Source organism: Grammomys surdaster, unplaced genomic scaffold (assembly GCF_004785775.1).
Source record: "Grammomys surdaster isolate TR1022 unplaced genomic scaffold, NIH_TR_1.0 207, whole genome shotgun sequence".
In the NCBI taxonomy this organism is placed as follows: Eukaryota; Metazoa; Chordata; class Mammalia; order Rodentia; family Muridae; genus Grammomys; species Grammomys surdaster.
The window spans coordinates 1,407,893-1,431,643 of record NW_021604652.1 but is presented as its reverse complement, the minus strand read 5'-3'; the positions used below and the strand labels follow the sequence as shown (position 1 = coordinate 1,431,643).

General features: G+C 37.1%; 1 protein-coding gene across 1 annotated transcript in view; it reads right to left on the bottom strand.

The window, feature by feature from the left end:
- Positions 1-304: 304 nt before the first annotated feature.
- Positions 305-23,751, bottom strand: part of Zdhhc15 (zinc finger DHHC-type containing 15) — a 126,089-nt gene continuing 102,642 nt past the window's right edge. Inside the window, exons 10-12 of the mRNA XM_028771423.1 lie at positions 20,741-20,844; positions 7,875-7,951; positions 305-4,523 (exon numbers count right to left, since the gene is read on the bottom strand). Of these exons, the coding sequence (XP_028627256.1) occupies positions 7,905-7,951; positions 20,741-20,844 (151 nt within the window). The 3' untranslated portion in view covers positions 305-4,523; positions 7,875-7,904. The remainder of the gene's footprint in view (positions 4,524-7,874; positions 7,952-20,740; positions 20,845-23,751) is intronic.

Below are 23,751 nucleotides of genomic sequence, written 5' to 3'. Positions count from 1 at the left end.
GCAGAGACTGAACACGATTAAGTGCCATTAGCCTGGTCAGTGTTCTATCAAAAAGCCATTACCATTAATTTCTCAGCTCTACTCATGTAAGAGAAAAACACTGACTGAGTAGGAGGGGGGTGTTCCCAAGATGAGATGTTACAGGGGGATCTATATGCCACCCTACCAAGCTACCCGGGAGTGAGTAAACTCGATTGTTTTCCTGCGAGATGAGATGTACAGAACCTGCGATCAGAGTGGCTTGAAGCTCTAGCCGTTACCAGTATTGTTTTTGAAAATTATGCTATAGAAAAGACACAACAAATTTATGTATATAGTTTTAATAAAGGAGATAGGAAGATAAAGCTGACCAGTCTTTTTCCAGTATTTCTGCAGCAAGACATATCGTTTTAAGAACACTATATATATGTATCATTGTAAGCAGACTGATGGCAAAAGGGATTTATAGCAAATTGGCAACTTGAGCTTAACTGTTGAAGTCCCCCAGTGTCTTTCCTTTTCTGGTTCTCCAATATATTCCATATATTACTAAGACCCAGACCTCTCTTTCCCGCTGTGTTCCTTTGCTGATTTAGACAGCAGTCTGAAAGCAATTATTCTTTGAATGCATCTTATTGTTCTTTTCTTTTAACCATTCCCTACCAAAAATGAACATCCTGATAGATTGAATTCATTGTGTGTTTTAACTCATTCTGCTGATGGATGTTAACCAGGCTTCTCCAAAGAACACATTTAATGATTTTGAATACTGTGCAGGACAAGCCTTAGCCCTTTTGGAGTAGTAAACAAGTTAAGGGTTGCATGCTAGTTAAAAGCCACCCATTCCTTATTATATTACATAATGCTCACATGCAAAGACTACAGTATAATAGGGTATTTTATAGGTGTGGTTAAAGAAATGCAAATGTAGCACACACTGTCAACCATTTCGTCCTGTTTGCACAGAGTGCATGAATTTTCTGTGAACATGGAACTTGCATTAGGGTCTAATGATCTTGTTAGATGTCCTCTGTGCCTCCGCACAGAACATGTCTTTCAGCCCAACTGGGTCTCTTAGACACTCTGACAGCAGATATTTTAGAACAGATAAATGAAATGTTCTTCATTTCCTGTGATTTGGACTTCATTAAAAAGGAGAGAACAGAATCATCCCTGTGAAACATTTGTTCTAATGACCTAGCAATCTGCCTTAAAAGAAGGGTGTACATTCATGTCCATGTGCACACATGTTGATATCTGGGATGAGAGTTGAAAGAGCTAGACTATGAATGATTATTACATTCCTGTCAGTTGGGGCCTTGTTAAATCTCAGGTGTATATTGCAATAATGCATACTACACAGTATTCTTAAAACATACCTTCTAGAACTGTGCTTAAATATCCATTAACATACATGCCTATACTTTGTGCAATTTGGCACGAACACGAGGAAGCACATTGTTTTCCCTGGAAAAACAAACCCTGAGATTGGGCGTCTAGGTGCCACAGGAGATTATGGCAATGGCTGATGCTATCTAGTGCAAATACTTATGTTTTATAGGTTCAGTGAGGGGAAGAGGCACATATTGCATTAGAAAATAAATTGCTGTCTAAATTGCAAACTTCAAGATGTTGGAGAAAGAGGGACTCTTGGAATGTGATTCTGTTCTCTTTGCTCCATGGTTATTCTGGCACTAGAAAGTAAAGTCTCTCTAATAATAGTTATGTGCTTTTGGATGGCACTTTATCTCCTTTATGTTTATTTTTTGGAAAAATAATTTCCATTTTATCTTTTCCCAAGGACATTGTTGCAACAAATAGAAGAAGATTAACAAAGTATTCTAGGCTCTGCAAGAAAATATTCTGTACTAGGATCATGGAGGAAAAGAATGGAGCAGATGTGTTTGCTTAGAAATACTGTAATGTTTAAAATTTTCATCCTAGTCCTGCAAATAAAACTACATAAGAGCACTAGGGAGTTACATAGCACCTTTTAGCCGTGGGATATTAACAAGTAGCTCCACTTTCCAACTGTGGAAGCAGAGCACCAAAGATTGGGGGATGAGATCCCACAGAGGTTACTGGGCAGAGTTCCAAGGAAAAGAAAGCAAATGAGTGAGGTCAGGGTGTGCTAATTATGAAACAAACCTGTCTTCTTGATCAATAACTAACCACTTAGATGCCTATATACATAGTAATCGACACACAGAGAATTTATGTATAGGGATATTATCATCATCTATAAACTAATAAGATCAACATACTTAAAGAAGAATAGGGTTTCTTCTTTCTCCAAGCACCCAGAGAAAACCCTGGTTTATTTGGCCTTTTTGAGACAGCATAAGTCTTAAGACACTGAACAATCAGCTTGCATTAACCTGAGCTTTACCTTTCCAGTGCTTCCCTGTAGTTTACTAACATTGTCTTTTGTGACATGATGTCTATGAGGGCCGAATGCTAATACACTCCACAGAGAAGTTCCTATGCTTTCCGGACTTGACAGCACAGGCAGCAGCCTGTGCCTTAGCAGAAGATGATACATAGGGTCAGGGAAGGTTGCTTTGATGCTGATTTCTTGTGAAGTGCTGCTTGCACCCCTTTATAGAAAGGTACATTTTTATAGGACTAGAAGGCAAGGCTTGTGGACCATAAAGCCACATGGATGGCTAAATATGCTTCCAAAGAAAAGCTAGACATGAGAAATGCTTCAGAAGGAGCAATGGAAAGGCAGAGTTTTTCCTATGCGAAAGTATAAACTTTTATTATGAAATCCAGCATGCACAGTCTGTGTTACTCCTCAATTTGTGAGTTTTAGAAGCAGTCTCTAGGCCCTGGCCCTAATAGATTTATTTATTTCTTGTATTCTCTCAAATGAAATGCAGACTACAATCTTTTTATTTGATGCTAAATACCTCACCTTCATTAAAATGACCCAGGGGGACCAAATGGACCCATTTGGTTGTTGCTTTCAATAGCTGGATTGTTTTCCTTCTTAGTTGCACTGGAACCCCAACACAGATTTGTTTGTGCCAGGCAACTCTTTTTCACTCAGAGACATTTTAGAGAGAATAATTTAGTAAACCCAACTATCTCTTAAGGAGTTCAATTCCTTGATAACTGAGATGCCTGTAACTCCCACTGATCTCTGTTAAGAGTTGGGGCTTTTATTGTCAGCAGCTGTGCATTAGAGTGCTGGGTGAAAAATGAAACCCATCAATACTCTTAGGTACTATTATTATAAAGAAGCAGCATTAGTGTCCATCTCATTGATCCAGGCACTAGGACTGAAAGGAAGGCTGGTTATAAATAAGTGGGGAAATGGATGTAAACTCTCTTAATGGCTGAGCTGCCACTGAAGCTTTAAAAAGGAGGACTGGAATATCACTGTTCAGTTAACTCTGTACATTAACTCCTGCTGTGAAAACACAGACCTTTAGCTAATCCTCAGGCTAGTGTCATATCTGAAACTTTATCTTCTTCAACAGAAGTTTAATTATACCTGAAAAGCATCCTTAAATCCGTTTTACAAAATGGATGGTTCATATGCTTAGGCTTAGAATCTTTCTACCATTATAAAAGTAATTTACAAAGGCTAAAACAAAGCTATATACCAGAGAACTGAATAAAATGGAGACTTTGACCACAGCCTAGCATTAAAAGTTTTTAAGAAAGTAATTCCTTTTTGTTCATTGTTTTTTTTTTTTTTAAGACAAGGTTTCCTTATGTAACACAAGCTGGGCTGGAACTCACATGGAGACCAACCAGGCTGGCCTTGCAGTGATCTCCGTCCTCTCTGCCTCCTAGGAGCTGGGAAGATAGGCATGCACTATCATGCCTTGTCTTAAAATATTAACTGTTACTTACTAAAGTGGAAGTCTGATCCGTTCCTCTGTATTAGTTGTGGTGCTTTCAGAAACTTCTGTGACAGGACAGGTTTTTGCCTTGTTAAATTCTCAACAGGACCTTGGTCACAGTCTATTTGATCTTAAACTTCAGATACATGATATAGGGTTTGTTCAGAGCTTATCAAATATTTAAACTGCTGTTTAGGTGACAAGCATGATCAAATACAAGCCTCAGTTTTTTAAACCTTGATATTTGGCAGAATTCTATATCGATATATTGCACACACATGTGTTTATATATGCCCATGAACATAAGCCGCAAATACATGCTGACTCCCCTCAATAGCAGAAAGACCCTGCAGTGAGACATGATTAATAGCCTTTTGTGAGGGGAATTAGACTCCAAGGCAATCTTCTGAATTCCTGCTTCCCAGACTAGACAAATATAAAGATATATATTTTACACTTAGGCTTTCATGGATTGGAGGAGGATAAAAAAGAAAAACCGGCTTGAAGCAATTGTTTCCAAACTGAGTTCATTCAGCAAAGTAAATTTGCAAAGTCCTGAAAGATTTGCACAACAAGTGTGTGATGGAACACCCAAACTGTGAAGCTATCAATCCAAAGCGGTGACTTAGCTTGAGGATTAGAGTGGTTCTCAATATTGAAGTCTGTAAGCCTCATGGGAGATGGCGGTTCCTGAGGATGAAAGGCAGAGATTTGCAGGTGAGGTGAACAACCAAAGTGACACCTACTTGATGATAATTTGTAACCATTAAAGTCATGTTATGAACATATGTTGAAAAAAAGAAAAAAATATGGCTCTGAAGGTAAAGGCACTTTCTGCTGAGCCCAAGGACCTGAGTTCAACTCCCGGAACCCACAATGGTAAAAGGAGAAAACCAGCTCCTGCCAGTTGTCCTCTAACACCCACCTCTTTGCTGTGGCATGCATAAGCCCCAACCCCAAACAAACAAACAAACAAACTTAAAAAAAGGAAATTAGTAATTTTGCTTCTGGATTCTGTTCTATGAAAATGGTTCCAATTGATTTCTTTTCAAGTACAGCATTCATAACCTTATTCCTCATAATGAAAAAATGGATAAAACTTTAAAGTTAGATTCAGTCTACAACACACACACACACTTAAATACATTCCTAAAATGCAGTTAGTTACCAGATAAAATATTATAAACATGTCAAGGCTTTTATATATGTCACCAACTTGCCTTCACACAAATGGATGTTATATGAATTTAAACATGTCTGCAATGATTATGAATACTTGTCTCCCCGGGCAGTGGTTGTACACACCTTTAATCTCAGTACTTGGGAAGCAGAGGCAGGTGGATTTCTGAGTTCGAGGCCAGCCTGGTCTACAGAGTGAGTTCCAGGACAGCCAGGGCTACACAGAGAAACCCTGTCTCTAACAGCCAAAAAAAAAAAAAAAAAAAAGACTACTTGTCTCACTGTGTCTTTACCAACATTAGATGCTACATAATTCATAAAGCCTGGCTGATTTAGCACACAAAACTGATAATTACATTATGTTAACTCTTTTTTTTACAGCAAGATTGAATAATTTTCTAACTTATTTATTAATTTTATCGATTGTATTGTTATATCTGTTGCTCATCTTTAACTGTTGTATTTTTCTTTCCTTAATGATTTGCAAGAAATAATTAAAGATGTTAAGTTTTGTATGCTGTATATTTTGCAAATGGTTTCAGTTTGAAGGAAATAGTATGTAGAATCAGTGAGTCTTTGTGTAATGATTATGTAAATGTTTTAATTATAAAAATTAAAACAAAATAAAAATTTCATGTTATGTTATTTTCAAGAATTGATTTTTATTTTAGGCATGTGTATGTGTGTTTCCTGCAGGTATGTCTTGCCCCATGTGCATATAGTGTAAATAGAGGCCAGATCTCCTGGAAATGGAGTAAGAGTTGATTATAAGCCACTATGTGATTCCTGGGAACTGAAACTGGGTTCTCTGGAACAGAAGTCAGTGCTCTTAACTACTGAGACACCTCTTCATCACCAGTGTTTGTTAATTCTAACTTGCAAACATGAGTATTATCTTTGTCCTTATTTTTCTTTAATTAAAAAAAACCCTCTTCAAACTAAAATAAAGAAAAATATATACAGAACTATAAGTTTGGACATATATAAAGTATTCAACTAGTCTATGGATAGATATTTAGGTTGAGTTCAGTTTGGATATTTTACAAATATCACTGTAGTTGCTATCTATACATATCTTAAAGTCTTCATAGCCCTGTGTGTCCTGGAATTCATTATGTATAACAGAGATAAAACTCAGAGATATACCTGTCTTAGCTTTCCAAGTGCCTGGATTAAAGGTATACACCCCTATACCCAGCTTCTTGACAAGTTTTAAAATATTTCTCCCATTGTTCTCTGAAACTGTAATTATTATCAGAACATGACTTTGTTGTTCCTATAAAAGCAATCGCCTAACTTATTTGGATAGTGTTCCCTAGAAAAGGTATCCTTAATGGCAGTTATGCTTCCATGGGGAAGCAGAAGCAATGTATTTCATGGTTGAATATTCATTCAGGATATTTATGAAAGGTTAGGGAGAATTGCATGGTCATATAAGTGTGAGAAATATCTTACTCCACTTTGGGGGATTCACAATATCCCCTAGCATATTAAAAATTCTAACAGGTACTGCCACAAGAGCAAGGTTCCATGACTTGAATAGATGACAAGAAATGATATGATAGTCAAATAAATTCAAAGGGTGACAACAACTACTGCCTAGTGAGTCACAAACTTGTTAGCACATTGAAAGTCCCAAGAATTTCTATACTATGTGTGCTTACATGTTACCCTCTACTAACACTTTTTTTCATCAAAAAATCAAACAAATTACCAGCATTTCAGACTATGTTAGACACATGCTAAAATAGAGAAGAAGCATCCTAGATAACGGAAATATATATATTACAAGTTCTTTTATTAAAATTTCAAACATTTCATCAAGGCTTTAAGTAAGAAAACAGACCTAACTGTTCTGTATTTTAACCTTTCATTATAAGTGAAGCTGCATAGCCAAGAGCCCATCAGGCCTTTAAATGCAGCATTACTAGGGATGTGGCATGACTGGATGCCATATAGCCCTGGGTTAGAGTTTTAGGTTAGCTGTTTGACAGCCGTGTAACCTCAGTTAAATGGTTTTGCTGTATTTCAGTTTTCTTATAAGAAAATATGAATTGTAACAATCACCTTGCAGGGCTGATGGAATTACTTAGCAAACTAGTTGGCATGTACAGGGTCTTGTATAGTACCCGTACTATACTATTCAGTCCATAGCAGAAGGGAAATGACTAAAGACAGGAGAACCCACAGACTGAGAGGCTTCTGAGTAACTGTTAGCCTTTTCATGGGAAAAGAAGTGGCATGTTACTAGCTCAGAGCTTTGAGTGCCATGATATTTCTATAACTAAAAGTTTCCTTTTAATATGGAATCGCACTGGTCTTATTTACTTGTAAGTGTTGCAAAGAGAAGGTTGTTTGGCTTTTCAACAGGTCAAGGAGAATCCTGTGCAAAAAGCTGCCTGCCACTGATAACAAATTAGTAGCATGTTAGGAGTGTTGGAGTATAGGGAGGCTGCTCTTTGCCTGTTAGTGAGTAACAGTAGATTATTGGCAGACATAATGAAGTCAGGCAAAAAGAACTTATTTGTAATCTGTATCATTTCAGAGACCTGGAATGCACTGTGACAAGGTTTATAATTCACAGTATGAAAGTAAATAACCTGAACGGGATATTTGGCTGTTTTTGGATCCCCTGGGGTCTTTTAGCACAAGTGAAGTACATGTGAGTTTGTCAGGAATAAAGGCATCTTTCTCAGTACATTGCACAGGGAAATTATGCATAGAGCTTCTCCTTCTGTGTGCAACGAGAGTGAAGAATTTAACACCTTGCTCACCAGAATGAGAACATTCTTCTCTTCTAGTTCTGCTCTAAAGACTGCTTCTTAGTCCAGGTGGCACTGAATGTGCCTCCTTAATACTCACCTGTTGGCGACACAGAAAATGTGAAAACTGCTACGTTTCTGACTCCACAGCAAGTGATGACGAGCCTTCTGGATAATCTGTAAGATTGAAAAGTACACGTGAGCGCTATGCACTCAGTGTGTCCCTCGGAGGTTTGTGATGCTTGTTCCCCAGTGTGGTAGCACTAAGTGGTAGAAACTTTCAGAAATGGGGTCAGTCAATGGGAGTTCTAGCGTCAGAAGGCCACACTGTAGTACTTATTTAAGTATAATTCTTGTATGAGGAGATTGTTATAAAGCAAAGCTGCTCTCAGTGTTTGGCCTTTTCTGCAGCAGCCATTTCTCTTTTTCATGATGCACCAAGTCATAATATAGGTGTATGTGTATGTATGTGTGTGTGTGTGTGTCTGTGTGTATCTCTCTATGTGTGTATCTACGTGTCTCTGAGTGTGTGTGCCTGTATCTGTGTATCTCTGTGTGTGTGTCTCTGTGCGGATGTTGTGCTGAGATACTGTCACTATATCATTTCAATCTTTCAGCCACCATAACTGCAAGACACATAAACTATTTCATAAAGTACATAACCTCTGATAACTTTTCATTTTAACAGAAAATGGACCATAATGGTAATCAAATGTCTCTCTGTCTGTCTTATATGGGTGGATATTTGGTCAGTAACATTTTTGTCTTTCTGTTCAACGCCAACATCTATAGAGCTTCAAAGACTGGTGTTCTAACAGGAAACCTTGATACACAGAGGCATTTCTGTGCCAAGAGCAGTAGGTCTGCTGTATTAAAAACTAAGATTATTTTATTTATCAGCATAATGTGGTCGATAATACTGGCTGGTATTTGACTTAAACAGCTGTGCTAACAGCTCAACACCATCTGTCTTTAATGGAATGTTTTGGGTCTTGTTATCCACAAAATTACCCTATCTCACTGTTATTCCAATGGACATAATTGAGACAGCTATTATAGTATTTTAGGTGTTGGTGTGTTTCTGAAAGGGAATGAGGTATCTAGAAAATAAGAGGTTTTAGGATTAATAAGAGACATCATTTATGGTACAAATGTTTTGTTTCTGACCTCTAGCTTTTTGGAAGTGGGAAATAGCATTCTGGATTACTTTGTTTAATGTACGGATAAGCACTTTCTTCTCACTCTCAGCATACTAATGTAGTTGCCAATTGAGATACAAATGTCCACAGTGAACATCCCCTACATGTAGTAAATTTTGTTTTATGAAATCAATGTACCATTCAAAGTGCTCCCAAAATTGTGAGAACTCTGAAGTCCGAGGCTAAAGAGCCAGGGTGCCAGGGTGGCCTACTTTTGCCATGGCAGGCTGGCAAATTTATGCTACTGAGTTAATCAGGCTTCAGACCTGACTTCAGCAAGATTTTGTTTTCTCTAGAATCCCATTTTCTCCCTATTTCCCTCCTTCAATCTCTGTCTCTCTCTGTCTCTCTCTGCCTTTGCTGTGAATTTGCAGCCCAACCTGCATCAAGTTTCCATGTGCTGCTCTACCAGGTAAGTACTGCCATGCCTAGCTAGCTTCAGGGTATTCAGGGTACTGTTAAGTCAGAACCGCAATCAGATAGAGCAGTCCCGTCTTCACTGAGGGCTGGAGAGGAGCTCATTTGTAAAATGAGGGAAAAATAGGTAGCAAGTGCTCAAACGTATGTCACAAACATTCTGAGACAGCAATCAATAGCAGGAATGGGAATTTTTAAGTGCAATAAATGTCCTTGGCCTTTTTGCTCCTGAGAAGCAATGCTAACAGACTCTTTCAATGCTCATTACTAGCTGACAGTTGGCTGTCTTGATACATTTTTAGGTGTGTTTGGCACTAAATCTTTGAGAAGTTGATCTTTAGGATTTTGCTAAGTGGGTTTCTTTTACTTTTTCCCAGAGTGACTTGCGCTTTGATTTGGCACAACACTCCCACCAAACAATGATTTAAATTAAAACTATGCTCTTGTGAGCACTGATGCTTCAGATGAAAAACCTGATTTTCAATTTCCTTCATGGCTTCCTTCCCAGGGTGAGATTAAGCTAAAACTGCATAGGTGAGGAATGAATTGAAAAAAAAAAAAAAAACCCGGCAGAAACTTCCAAGAACTGTGTTCTGCATTATAGAAGACAAAGAGCAGGCTTCCAGAGTCAATACAATGCCTCCTGTGGTCTATCTACAGCACTTCCTCCATGGTGCTGCTCTTGCTGCTTATGCAGTAGTGATTTCCCTACCAATCGAAAGCATGTCAATCCAGTCTTACTGTATGCTGGCTTAGCTCTGGATTTCTTGTGCTATTTAAGATCTATTTCCTCCTTTCCTTTAAAATCTAGGTTAGCACATGGATTCTTGATATTCTATGAAGCAACTCTGTGTGTGTGAGTGTGACTGTGTGTGACTCTGTGTGTGGGTGTGTCTCTGTGTGTGTGTGTTTAGACACTAGTTCTCATAAATAGAGTAGAGAAAAGAGTGCAATATGGAGAATCCAAGAACTTGAGTCATGATTGCTTTAAGACCCATTACTCACTTCAAGTCACTTCCCCCTTCCCCCTAGCTTCAAGCTTTTCATCTGTACAATGGGCACTCAGTATTGTTGGGTAGTCCCCCCTTGAACTTTGTTTTCTGATATTCTAATCTTGGCCCTCTACTTTTTCTTTCACAATTTCCATGTCCACAGAGATGCATTTCAATGCACTTTAGTTCCTTGTTTTAGTTTTATTTTCTTCCTCTGGTGTACATTTGTTGAACTGCCATATCTACGACCAATGACTCCCATATCTCACTAGTCCAGGCGTTTTCAACCTGTGAGTTGTGACCCCTGATATCACATATCCTATATTTATATTACAATTAATAACAGTAGCAAAATTACAGTTATGAAGGAGCAATGAAAATAATTTTATGGTTGGGGGTCACCACAACATGAGGAACTGTATTAAAGGATCACAGCATTAGGAAGGTTGAGAAGCACTGCTCTAATTAGTGGACTATTCCTAGCTCTAGAAAAGGTTTTTAGCCTTGATTCCTTTTTTCCATTTTTATAGTTATTGCCTGCCATGAAGCTATTATGACATATATGGAGTTTTCTATTACTCTTCTCATTTCTTATTTCAAAATTCCAATTCATTCTGTATACTGGTGTTTCAATGATCTTTCTAAAATTTATCTTTAATTATATCAATACTAAGAGAAAGCTAGAATATTAATAAAAACTATTTTCTATTTTATAAAACCTACCAAATCCTCTACCATGTTGCCTCCATTATGACTTTACCTATTACCTATATGTCATTTTTATAACATTTCCCTTGTCGTGCATCTTCCGTCTTCCTTACAACGGTCATTAGTCCTCTTCCCCCCTTTAATCAATATATTTATTTCTACCTCTGAGAAAGGGAAAATAGGAAACATAATAAGGTGTTGGTTAGAAGTCACTGCTCAAGATGCTACTAGAGCTGCCAAGGTGAAAATACACAAAGAGATTTTTGTCCCAGAATGAGGAAGCTCTCTTAACATTGGAAGTTTACCACAGCCTTTAGTACATAATAGCGTTCTTTCAAAGAAGGAGACAAACTATTTGGCAAAAAACCATCAGGTTGGGTTATTCAGCTTAACTTCTGACTCCTTAAGATCAGCTGGATGCAGAGCTGAAGATAGATAGCCTGGGGACAATGGAACTGAAACTGAGGTACAGAGAGGAGGGGTGTTTCCAAAAGTCACGTGCTCAAACTAGGGACTGAGAATTGTTTCCCAGGATAGAAGTTTACTCATATTTCTTCTTCCTTCTATTTCTGGTAAATGAGGCACAGGAACTAAAAAGTATTTTCTTTTAATTGGCGCCCTAAAGCATGTAAACTGAAAAGGAGATGGGAAAAGGAGAGGTACTGAGTGGTGAAGTAATTAAGAGTTTGGGTTTGGGGACAGGGTCCATTGCTCTGCTGTGTGACACTGAATTCATCTGAACTGCACTTTCACTGAATATTTACAACTCATAGACATGATCATGATTATTAAATGTTATAGAGTCTATAAATCACCTGGCATATAACAGGAGAGTTCTCACCTAGTACTCAATTGCCAAATTCTTTACTGGAATTAAGCTGTTTTCTTCTTGCCCCTGTTAGACAGTTTGAATTCTATTTACATCATGAAGTCTTACCTGGTCAAGTGACCCATAGGAAATCACCTTTATCTTAATTTTTATAGCACAAATCTTATTATTCTGCTCATTTAGTCAATAACATGTGGCTCATTAATCAGTGTGTGTGTGTGTGTGTGTATTTAAGATAGGGTTTTATCATGTAGCTCTGGTTAGTCTCAAACTTATAATCTTCCTGTCTCAGCTTCCAGAGTGTTGGCATTGTAAGCATTCTTCGCCATGCTGAGAACAAATATTAGATTGTAATACCTGTAATTTTAAGCAGATTTTGAAAAGTGTCTTATCTTTTAAATAAATGGAAGGAATAGTAGTTTCGCCTTCATTTTCCTTTTTCTGTAGTATTCTGGTCAACTATACAGACATCCTATCCTAGAATCACAATGCCTCTTGTATGTAAAAATAAGAAAGAAAATAGCCTGTTGGAAAATACCTACTTACCTAAACATCCCAAATGTCTATGTAATAAGGATATGACTCCTGTGAAGACTAATTTCCAAGGTGTTAGTATTAGGCTGTTTTCTTCTTTCCCTTGTTAGACAGTTTGAATTCTATTTACATCATGAAGCCTTATCTGATCAGGTCATCCATAGGAAATTCCACTTATCTTTAAATTTTATAGCACAAATCTTACTATTCTGTTCATTTAGTTAATAACAATTTAGTCAATACATAATTATTTAATGTGTCTTGAATTCCCATGTTGAAACTCTAGCCAAAAAATAAAAAATTAAGCAAGTCTAAGGACGCTTCACTAGCTCCCCCACTGAGTCCACATATTAAATAGCTTCTGAAGAAGTAGATTTTTCTTAAGGAAGAGAGCATGGATTTTATGATTTTTTTTTTAAAAATTCAACTTTAAACCTCATCTTCTATGGTGATGTTTAAAGATCTACAGTCATGACCATATAGGTTCTGTTAGACCTGAACAGGGAAGTGAGGAAGTAATGTTTTCCTCAAGTGAGAGTCAATGGCTGTCTCTGCCTGGAAGATGATTGAACATAATTTCACCAGAGAGACATCTTCCAAGGAACACAGCTCTTGATTGAAAAGCCTCTTGTCTCCAAACTCGAGCCCTTGTATACAGGATGAACTTGGAGCATTTGAGTTCTGAGGAAGAGAAGGGCTCTCACCAGTCATCTTAGGAAGGTCCAGGGTTTAGAGCAATCTTTGCTACATGATGACAGTATACTTTCTTAGTAGTATCACTTCATCATTTTCTGAAGAAAACACTTTCCTCACATAACTCCCCTGATCAAAAACTTTCAGTAGTTCTCGACCGCTGACAGAATAAAGATTTTGGTCTATAGTCTAAGGGTTTATCCAATTAGATGCCAATTTACCTGCTGAGCCAATCTAACAATCTGTTCATTTAGTCAATAATACTCTGTATTGTGCTTTGTTTGGAAGCTTTTCATGAATGTATTTTACCTCACCCAAACACTGCAAAACCCTTGAGTTCAAAGACTATAGTGTTTAGTGACATTATGAATCCACGGTGCCAATTTCAGGACACTCTCAATACATGCTAGTATATTTTCTTCTGTTATTTTTCCCAACAGGTGACTTTTCATGGCAGTAGAAATCAAAAGATTAAAAACAAGTCAGAAACATGCTCTACTTTGGTCAATACTGATGGATATACCATAAAGAAAGTATGTGCAAACTAGATAGGTTCAAGACCATTCGGGACTTTGTTGACTTGTTCCCAAGAGTCTATATGTAAAACACGTCATATACTTGGGACAAAAATCAATACTTTTTCTGGATAACTGTTCAACAATTGAAAGGCAGAAAACTGATTTATCCAAGTATTATTATTAATACCAGAAAGTTATATTTGCAAATTCAAGCAATTTTTTTGTTTCATATTATAGACTCTTTTTTAACTTGATAAAAATTTCCCTGAGGACATAAAACAATTAAAAGTTATCAAAAGAAATTAAAGTTTAATTTCTAGCATTGTTAGTTGGAGTTAAAAGCAGTTTTGATTACTTAAGGAAAAGTTGGGTCTTTTAGTGCTGGATTCTTTGTAAATGTTTTTCTTATCACTGATTAGTGTTCAGAAGAAGCCATATGGAATTACCCTGTCCCTTGACCCAGAGCTCTTTACGTATTCTAGAACACTACAATGGAAGCACTGTATTCTTGAACACTACAATGGAAGAGCTGTGTGAGAAGTCCTAGCGAACTGAATTTACCTTATTTACTAGGAAATAAAGGAACTAAGCTTAATGGATACAAGCCACATAATTGCAATTAGCAAATAATAGCATTTTCAAAATTAAACTCAGTTCAGTGCTGAATGGATAACCACCAACTGAGTTCTTTGAAATCTGTTTTTGAAGACTTCAATTTGAGGGTCTAGGTAAAGGATTCAATTGAAAGGCCAAATTATTATTCATTTAGATTTAGCATAGAAAGTAGGAACCTGGGAGTTCCTATAAGCTCTAGAACAACTTGAGACTTATGCCTAGGCTCTGAAGAAACCTCACAGATTCAGGGCCACCCAGGACTTAGGTGACCTGCCTCTGGCAAATACGTACCTATGATAGAAACCTTAGAGGCTGAGATTAAGGAAGATGTTGGTTGATCAATCATATACTCTCTACAGTTGAGTTTAGACTTCTCTGTGAGAGCACCACAACATGAGAACCATAGGTCTCTTGGAGTTGCTTATTTGCATCAGTGTGAAGAGAAACCTTTTTGTAAGATCTTAAGAGTAAATTTTCCTAACAAGTAGGTTGAATTCTGATTTCTTTCAAACAAAATATTTCTAAGAACATCTCTAGGGCAGGTAATATCATTAGCCAATCAATGGGTGCTGATACAAGAATTATTTCCAGGTGATATTAACTAGATGGAAGAGTAAGAGATCTTGGCCTTCTTTTCTACCACAAAGAGCAAAAGTTTTGAATTTATCCATACATTAAAATAACTCGGAAAGAACTCATGAGTCCAATAAAAAGCTGTAGCCATCCAGTGAAAGAAGCAACCCAAGGAAAAGAGGACAGTTTCATTTTGCCTGTCTCTCCTCATTCTCTAAAGTGTCAGAGCTCAACAGAGAGATAGCATAAGCTTAACTGAGAAAATAAAAGACAAATATTCTGTAACTTAAGAGAACAATGACATAAGAAATTGTAGAGGAGACAAATAAATGGAAATATATCTTGTGTCCACAGATTGGAAGAATCAATATGGTCAACATATCAACTTATATATCCAACACAATATGGATCAAAATTTCAGTGGAAATTTTTTTATAAATAAAAACATTATAAAGAACTACAAATGATGGTAAATAGCCCAAAGCATCTCAATAAAGATAAACAAAGTTGACAGCACCATACTACTGCACCTTAAATTGTATAACAAACCTATGATAATAAAACACAGAATAGAATTAGCATAAATGCAGACACATAGAACAATGGAACAAAAAAAGAAAGAGCCCAAAAGGAAATCTAAGTATGCACTATAAATTATTTTAAACAAGGGTGTCATCAATACATCTAGAATTACAAAACTATCACAAAGCTACTGTAGAAATGTCTTAAAGTGCTTTTTAATATATCAGAAACAAACAGGCAAACAATAAATAAATGAATAAATAAACAAATAGAAGTTTAGCAAACTAAAAAGCCTTTTCATAGCAAATAAATAACAATAAAATGAAAAAGCAACATGTAGAACAGGAGAAAATATGTGTCTGACAAGTATTCAATAAGTAAATGGTATTAAGGAATTCAGACTAGTGGCAAAACCCAACAAAGAACTGAATTTAAAATGATTAAACTATACAAATAGTCCCAAAGACAACATGGAGATGGTTACTGAATCTGTAAAGAAGTGTTAACACCCTTAATGGCCATGAACGTGAAAATCAAAAGTGCCATGAGATGCCACCTCATATCTGTTAGAATGGCTGTGGATACTTTAGTGGTAGAATGCTCATGGCCCTATATTTCATCTCCAGATCCACAAAAATGTCAAAAATAAAAACTATTGGTAGAATGTAGAAAAATGTCACCTTTGTACATTGTTGCTGGAAATGCAAATGCTATAACTGTTGTGGAGGTTTCTTTGAAAATTCAAAATGGAACTACATGTGACCATATGACCCAGGTATCATTATTCTGGGCTCTCCCACTTAGAACACAATGAGCTAAAGTGGATGACATTAAGGCAGACACATAAAAACAACATTCCATGATCACTCAGATACAGAGACATTTTTAAAGGAGTCAAATGGCAGCCAACAGAATAGCAGAGTGTTACCTGAGGTAGCAGAAGGTGAGATGGGATAAAGAGGTATAGGCCAAAGTATACAGAGGGGCCATTATAGAGAAATCTGGATATTGGAAGGTCAGCATGGGGACTACTAAGATATGCAGTCCAACAGTGTCTGAGACAATGTATGTTATAACCACCACTTCACTGCATGTATGTATGAATGTAAAAACATACTGCTGTATACTTCATATTTTACAATAAAAAATAAGTAAAAATAAAAGAAATAAGTGATTTATTCTCTTGTGCTAGTTTGAATACTTTGAATCTTTAATGTCCCCTAAAGGCTCACGTGCTAAAGGGCTTAGTCCATAGGGTGGCACTATTTGGAGGTGTCAAAATCTTACAGAACTGCGGCCTATTAGGAAATTTTAGCTTACTGGGTTAGGGTATACCTTTGAGAGAGTATGTGGATCCCAGTCCCTTACTCTTTATTTTTGCTTCAAGGCTATGAAGGGAGTGATTTTTTTTCAATGACAAACAGTCATCACTATTAATGTGCTTGTTAGCGGTCTAAAGCAATAGGACCAACTGATCGTGGAGTAGAGCCTCCAATAAACCTGTTCTCTTTAGAAGATGATTATCTCAGATATTTTCTTACAGCAGCAGAAAGCAGAAAACTAACACATTTGGAAGTAACCATTCCTCGGCTGATGAAGTCTTTGTCAACACCTCTGTTAAGTTCACTATCTACAGAATATCGACTGTAACTACCTTCCCTGAATTTCTATAGATGCTGCATCTCCAATAAACATTCATGATCAAAGTGTTCAGCTACTCATTTGAAAAAGGCTATTGTTAGAAAATGGCACAGGCTTTGTTACTCACTGGGAAAAAAAGAACAAAGAACATCCAGTAACGCACCAGAGCCATGAAGATAAAACATATTAAGAAATCATTTCTATCAGAAAATAATAAGAGGCTAGACTTACTTCCCCTGAGAAAGCCACAAAATTTTTTAAATATCGTTTTTACATGTAGGTAGGTGTCAGCTTACAGTAGTTTGCATTTCAGCATCTCTTTGACAGTCATGCCCACTTTATTATTCATGACAGTTACAAAAGGCAGGGCTGTAGATGCCATCCATCTAATGTGAAGGAAATGGTTCCATTTGGAATAGATTAATATAAAAACTTTTATTGGCATCTCTAATTTTTTAATGTAAGCTCTTGGCAATTTTTTAATGAGAAAAAGCAATAATGTAACAGACATTTCTGGATCACTTCCTCAAAAAGCTAAAATGCAACTCCAAGTCTCTCAAAAATCTTTTTAAAAGATGCCTGTTTAATCTCCACAGAAAATTACACAGATGTGCATACTCATTTGTGCATCTTCTGTGTATTTGTGCATTAATTAAATACTTTATTTTAAAAAGCCTCTCCAGAGAAACCTCTTTAAATGCTTTGATTTTATAAATGTGGTTTTTTTAACCTCATAGTTCCCTGCATTAAATTAGGGAGGGATTTCAAAGAAGATGCCTGGCTTTGGCATCACAGTTTCACTTACCAAGTTGCTGTTGCCACATTTGATCATTTTATATGGATTTAGAGTATTTCACATTATGCTATTAATAAATACATAATGTATAGTAAATATTATATTATTAGAAATTAACAGTCCCAGGGACTAAACCACCAACCAAAGAGTACACATGGAGGAACCCATGGCTCCAGCTGCATATATAGCAGAGGATGGCCTAGTCTGGCATCAATGGGAGGAGAGACCCTTGGTCCTGTGAAGGCTTGATGCCCCAGTGTAGGCGAATGCAAGGGCAGGGAGGCAGGAGTGGGTGGGTGGGTAGGGGAGTACACTCATAGAAGCAGGGGGAGGGGGATGGGATAGGGGGTTTCCGGGGGGAAACTGGGAAAGGGGATATGTAAATACATAAAATATCCAATTAAAAAAAGAAAAAAAGAGAAGTTAATCCTGACATGATTTCTAAAGGAAATGGAAATAAATAAACATGCATTGCATGTAATTTTAACTTATAGCACTTTTCTTGGAAATTTAATTTTGAAAAGAACATGAATTCAAAATTAGGTAGGAAGTGCGAGGAGGGTGGAGAGGGCAGTTATGGAACGGGGGGGGTGTGAGTATGCTCAAAATACATTGTGTGAAATTATTAAAGAATTGCTAGGTAGTGGTGGCACATGCCTTAAATCCCAGGACTCTGGAGGCAGAGGCAGGCAGATAGATATCTGTGAATTAGATGCCAGCCTTGTATTCAGAGTGAGTTTAAGGACAACCAGGGTTACACAGAGAAACAAAAGAGAAAAATAAAAAAGGAAATCATCAAGGAATTAATGAAAAAATCCACGAGGAGTTTGTATATGTCCACATACACACAGATGATATGCTTGCCTGAGGGCAATGCAGTCAACTGAACCAGCAGTACGGCTTGAGAAGCTAGGTTTAAAAAAAGCACCATTGTATAAGAAAGCTGTTAGGCACAAGAATGGGCTAAAATCTCATTTATGTAAGATGGCATAGTGGACTGGACAGAGCTAAATGAGACTTGTGGTCCATGATGTATTTGATGACTTTGGAAGCAGATGAATGCTTCAGATAACAAGATGGAAGTAAGTGGTAACACTAGCACATATTTTTTCATCCAAAAGACAGACATGCCATCATACTGCAAAAATCTCAGGATTTAGAATCAGGATACCTTCATTTGATTCCAAGCACTACCTGATACATGTTATGTGATATTGGATGAGTTAATCTCCCATTTTCACTTTCATTAACTCTAAAATATTAGTGACTATATAATATAATTTCTAAAGTCAAAGAATGGAGAATATAAACATTTTATAAAATATGAAATTATGTTATAAAACCTATGATTGATTTTTTTTGAAAAAGACTAGAATTTGAGGCTGCTGTCATGGGTGAGAGAGATCTCAGTGCTGGAACTCATGTAAAAGCGGACAGGGAACCAACTCCACAAAGTCATCTTCTGACTTCCACACAAGGCTATGGCAAGCACACCTACATCCATACGCTTATATAGAAAAGAGTTTACTAACTCAGCCATCTCCCTATCCCCTCCAAAGTACTTTCTATGTGGTGTGGCATTATGTCAATCCTTAAGGTGTTTTGCTTGACAACATAAGGCTCACATATAACTTTTTTTTAATTGTGGAATTATTTCAAGGAACTTTGAAATTAGATATGCTTTTCATTTCTACTGGAAAGAGTCAATGCCAAAATAAGAATTCCCATCATCCGAGATTGCCGAAAGTTAATGTCTGTTCAGAAAGACTAATAGCAGGAAGATGACACACAAAACACAGCCAGCTTCTAATAGTCCGCAGAGGGAATAAAAGGTATTTTTTTGTGTGTTAAAAATTTTTTGAGTGGGCAAGAATTATCTTTTGTAATTATAAGCTTGGGGCTGATTTGTTGTTTTTCATCTCTAAAACATGCTTTCTTTTAAGCATAGTGCTTTCAGGTAGAGAAGCCAGGCCTGGATAATGTAATTGTGTGGACATCTAGAAAAGCTTCTTTTCTGCATCTCACCCTGTCTTCAAGGACTTTCATGTCCTCATTCAGCTTCATTTACCCCAGGTTAAAATTTCCTACTTAAAAACTGCTTCCAGCTACTGCTTTATTTCAATATTTTTAAAAATTTACTCTCTGATGGCTGGTATCCAAACATTTGCAAGGGTGGAAGACACAGTAGTGGGCAGAGCAATGGGCAGAGACAAAGAATATGGTGGTGTGCATGACAGGAGATGCAGAATGTCTCTCTGTTTACGTTTTTCCGTTGTCCTTCTTACAGGCATGCTCAAGTTTGCCTCGCCTGCATACCTTTTATTTTGTAGTGTATTTAAGTCATTCTAAAAGTGTATAAAGTTTTAAAGGAAACTGAGACAATATTAATGAAAGAGGGTAGAGAAAGATACACTGTGTCCACTGATGGAAGTAAAGCTTTGCATTCCAGCAAAACACTGTGACTGATATCTGGGAAGACAGTTTATTGTGTTTCCTGATTTATTTGTATAGTTGTAAGTCATAGTCTAAGAAAGCTGGGATTGAACTGCTTAAACTCCCATCTAATGGTTCCTTTTTTGTCTGTGTATATAATGTGCATTCATTTGTGTATACATGTATGCATTGTGAGAGTGCATGTGTGTACAGATGTGTATGCCTGTGTTAGCACATGTATGTTCAGGGCAGAGACTGATGTTCAGTGACTTTTGTGATCACTCTCTACCATATATACTGATGAAAGAGCTCTCATTGAACCTGGACCTCACTGTTGCTGCTAATCTTTCTAGCCAACTTATGAGATTGTTACGCTTATACATTCTCTATGGATTTTTTTTTACTCACAGCATGCTAAATTGGTTTTATTAACATGGATCATGTAGTACTGAGTCTGTCACACACAGAGAAAAGGCTTTCTTCTGAGCCTACTCACCTCTACTGTCATCCTCATTGTCTTCCCAGGGTTCCTCATTTGCTAGCAGCGGGTTCTGCAACTCATTCATAGACCTCAGAGGGAAGGAATGTCCATCACCAGGGCTGGTGAAAAGAGAGGTAGTGAGTTTTCGACAGAGAAAGACTTTCATTTTTGATTCAAATTTACTTACTTATATACAGAAGGAGGGATTAAGGGAGGAAGTGAAAAAGGAGAGGGAGAGGGAGGAGGAAGGAAGAAGGGAGGGAGGGAGAAAAAGGAGGGAAGGAGAGAGATGGATGTGTGTGGATGTGTATGGGAGGACAATTTATGGGAATTGGTTCTCTCCTTTCACTATGTGGATCCCGGAGATTGCAGGTTGTTGGGTTTGGTGGCAAGTGCCTTTATACCAATGAAGCTTCTCACCAGCTCAGTCAGAGTCTTCTTTTCTGGTTCAGGCTGGCCTACAACTTGTAATCTGTTTCAGTAACCTGAGTGGTGGGATATAGGTGTGTGTCATCATGTCCTTCTCATACAAACTTTTGAGATGGTAATAATCTTCTTAGAAACGAGATATGATCATGGCTTTGGGGTTCTGTTGTTTTGAGGATTCTCTAGTCAAGTGCTCTACTACTGAACTGTATCCCACCATACTTGAGGAGTCTTAGTTCTTTTGTCTAAAGCCATGGTCAAATAAGTTCTTAGTATATCACCCAAGTATTATAATCTACTTGCTAAATTGCCCTTGATTTCCATGTCTTGTTTGTGTGTATGACTGTGACTGTTTTTGTTTGTACGTCATTCATTAACTTGCTTTCCGCAATGCCTCGTATAGCAATATGCAATGGAGTTTCGTAAATATCATTTAACTATGATAGTCTCAATTATATTCCATTATCATTCCCACTGTTTTGATTCTAAATTTTCAAGGGAGATGAGAAGAGTCACAATCACTAAATATAATGGGAAAAAAAGCTGTTGTGAAGGATGAGAGAATGCTCCTGCACCTTGCTATTTATTTGACTTGTAATGTAGACTTGGAAACAGAAATGGCAAGGTATCTCTGCAGTGGAGTTAAGGGACTATTTATCTACATCTTAGTCTGCTTTGTGGATGTCTATGATAATCTGAACCATGCCCCTAATTAATTTCTGGGCAATTAAAGATAGGAGGCTGTGGTAGAAATCATGGTGGCCCTAGTCAGATACTGTTACAGTTTCAGCAACTGAGTCTATATAGCTGAGTATATTCTAAGTTTAACACTGAATGACTCTTGAATTATTTATTTGATACTATATGTACTTTTTCTCCTACTTTTGATGTTGTAAATAAAAATGTTTATGGATTTTATTTATATCACTCTACAGAAAATGTCAGAATACTGATTATATAAGTGAATTGGCTTTGGTTTCTGCTTTTGTTTCTCTCTGCTAGAGTGATGCAGTGATAGAGTTTAAGTATGTGATCAGAATGCATGTAGATAATTCCTGCTAATAATTATTAATAGATATTACACATTGGCAAATTTTGTCTTGGTATTTATAGCTAGAAGAGTTCAGATTTATACAGACAAACAAGACATGGAAATTGAGAGCAATTTAGCAAGTAGATGATAATACTTGGGTGATATACTAAGAACTTATTTGACCATGGCTTTAGACAAAAGAACTAAGACTCCTCAAGTATGGTGGGATACAGTTCAGTAGTAGAGCACTTGACTAGAGAATCCTCAAAACACCACAGTCTTACACAAAAAACCCTGCAAAACATTAACCTGCACAGAGGAAGTATTGCTGCAGCAAGGTAAGGGAGGAGGAAGAGGAGAAAGAAGAGGAGGAAGAAGAGGAAGAGGAGGAGAAAGAAGAGGAGGGGAAGGAGGAAACTGAACCTTCATTGTTAGCTGACTCCAGCAAAGTTTTTTCCAACAAAAGAATATGACTATATTGCTATTTGAGCAGTAAACCAAAGGCTGAGACATGCTCTGCTCTAGAGCCCCTGTAGCTTGTGATAATTTCACCTGGCTCACAAAGTCACTAAGAGGACATAAATCTAGCTCTACAAAAAGTGGTTGTTTTGGTTTAGTTTGGGTTTTTTTTTTTTTTTGAGACAAGGTCTCACTATGTAGCCCTGATTGCCTAGAACTGATGATGATGATGATTTAAAAATATTCATCAAACACAATCTAAGTGTCTAACAATATGGGACTGGATAAATCAAATATTACATAGCCAAAAGCAGTGGTTACAAAAGTTATCTCAAAAGAGGAAATTCTTACTATTTTTAAGGGAAAATGTAAAACCACAAATAGTATATAGCAAATATTGAAAGAGAATAAACAGAGGAAAACAATATCCCAAAAGGACTCAAAATAATACCTTGACCAATACTCTTAGAAATTATTTTTCTATTTTTCCTTTTTCATATTTAGAGTTAACCCCTAATGTCATAAAGGTAAGATTAAAACAAAGAACAAATAGAGATTAATTTAGTGACTGAAGGTTATTCTTAGGACTTCAATTAAAGTCCAACTGAATAAAAAATTAAGCCAGGTCTGATGGCACATACCTTTAATCCCATTACTCAGGAACCAGAGACAGAGGCAGGCATATCTCTGAGACTAAGTGATGGCAGCATACTCATCCCTAAATGGGACAGCTATACCAACCCCTCCAAGGTTCAGTGAACATCACAGAAGAAGGGGCAGAAAGAAGGTAAGTGCCATAGGGTACAGAAATGGACAACAAAGACATAGCCATGAACTCGCTGAAGATATGGCTATCCATTTGTACAAGATTAGTTCCATCAACAGTTCATTATAGACGGGATGAACTCAGGAAGCTCTATTCCTTACTGACAACTGGTAACCAGGAGTTGTTGAGGGAAGAAGCATTCTTTTCTTCCATGATGTAACCACTGAAAAGTTGTCCTTGCTCCAGTAAATAGCTTCTTACCCATGCACATGCAAGCAACACTGATTTAAGTGAATGAGAAACACACACACACACACACACACACACACACACACACACACA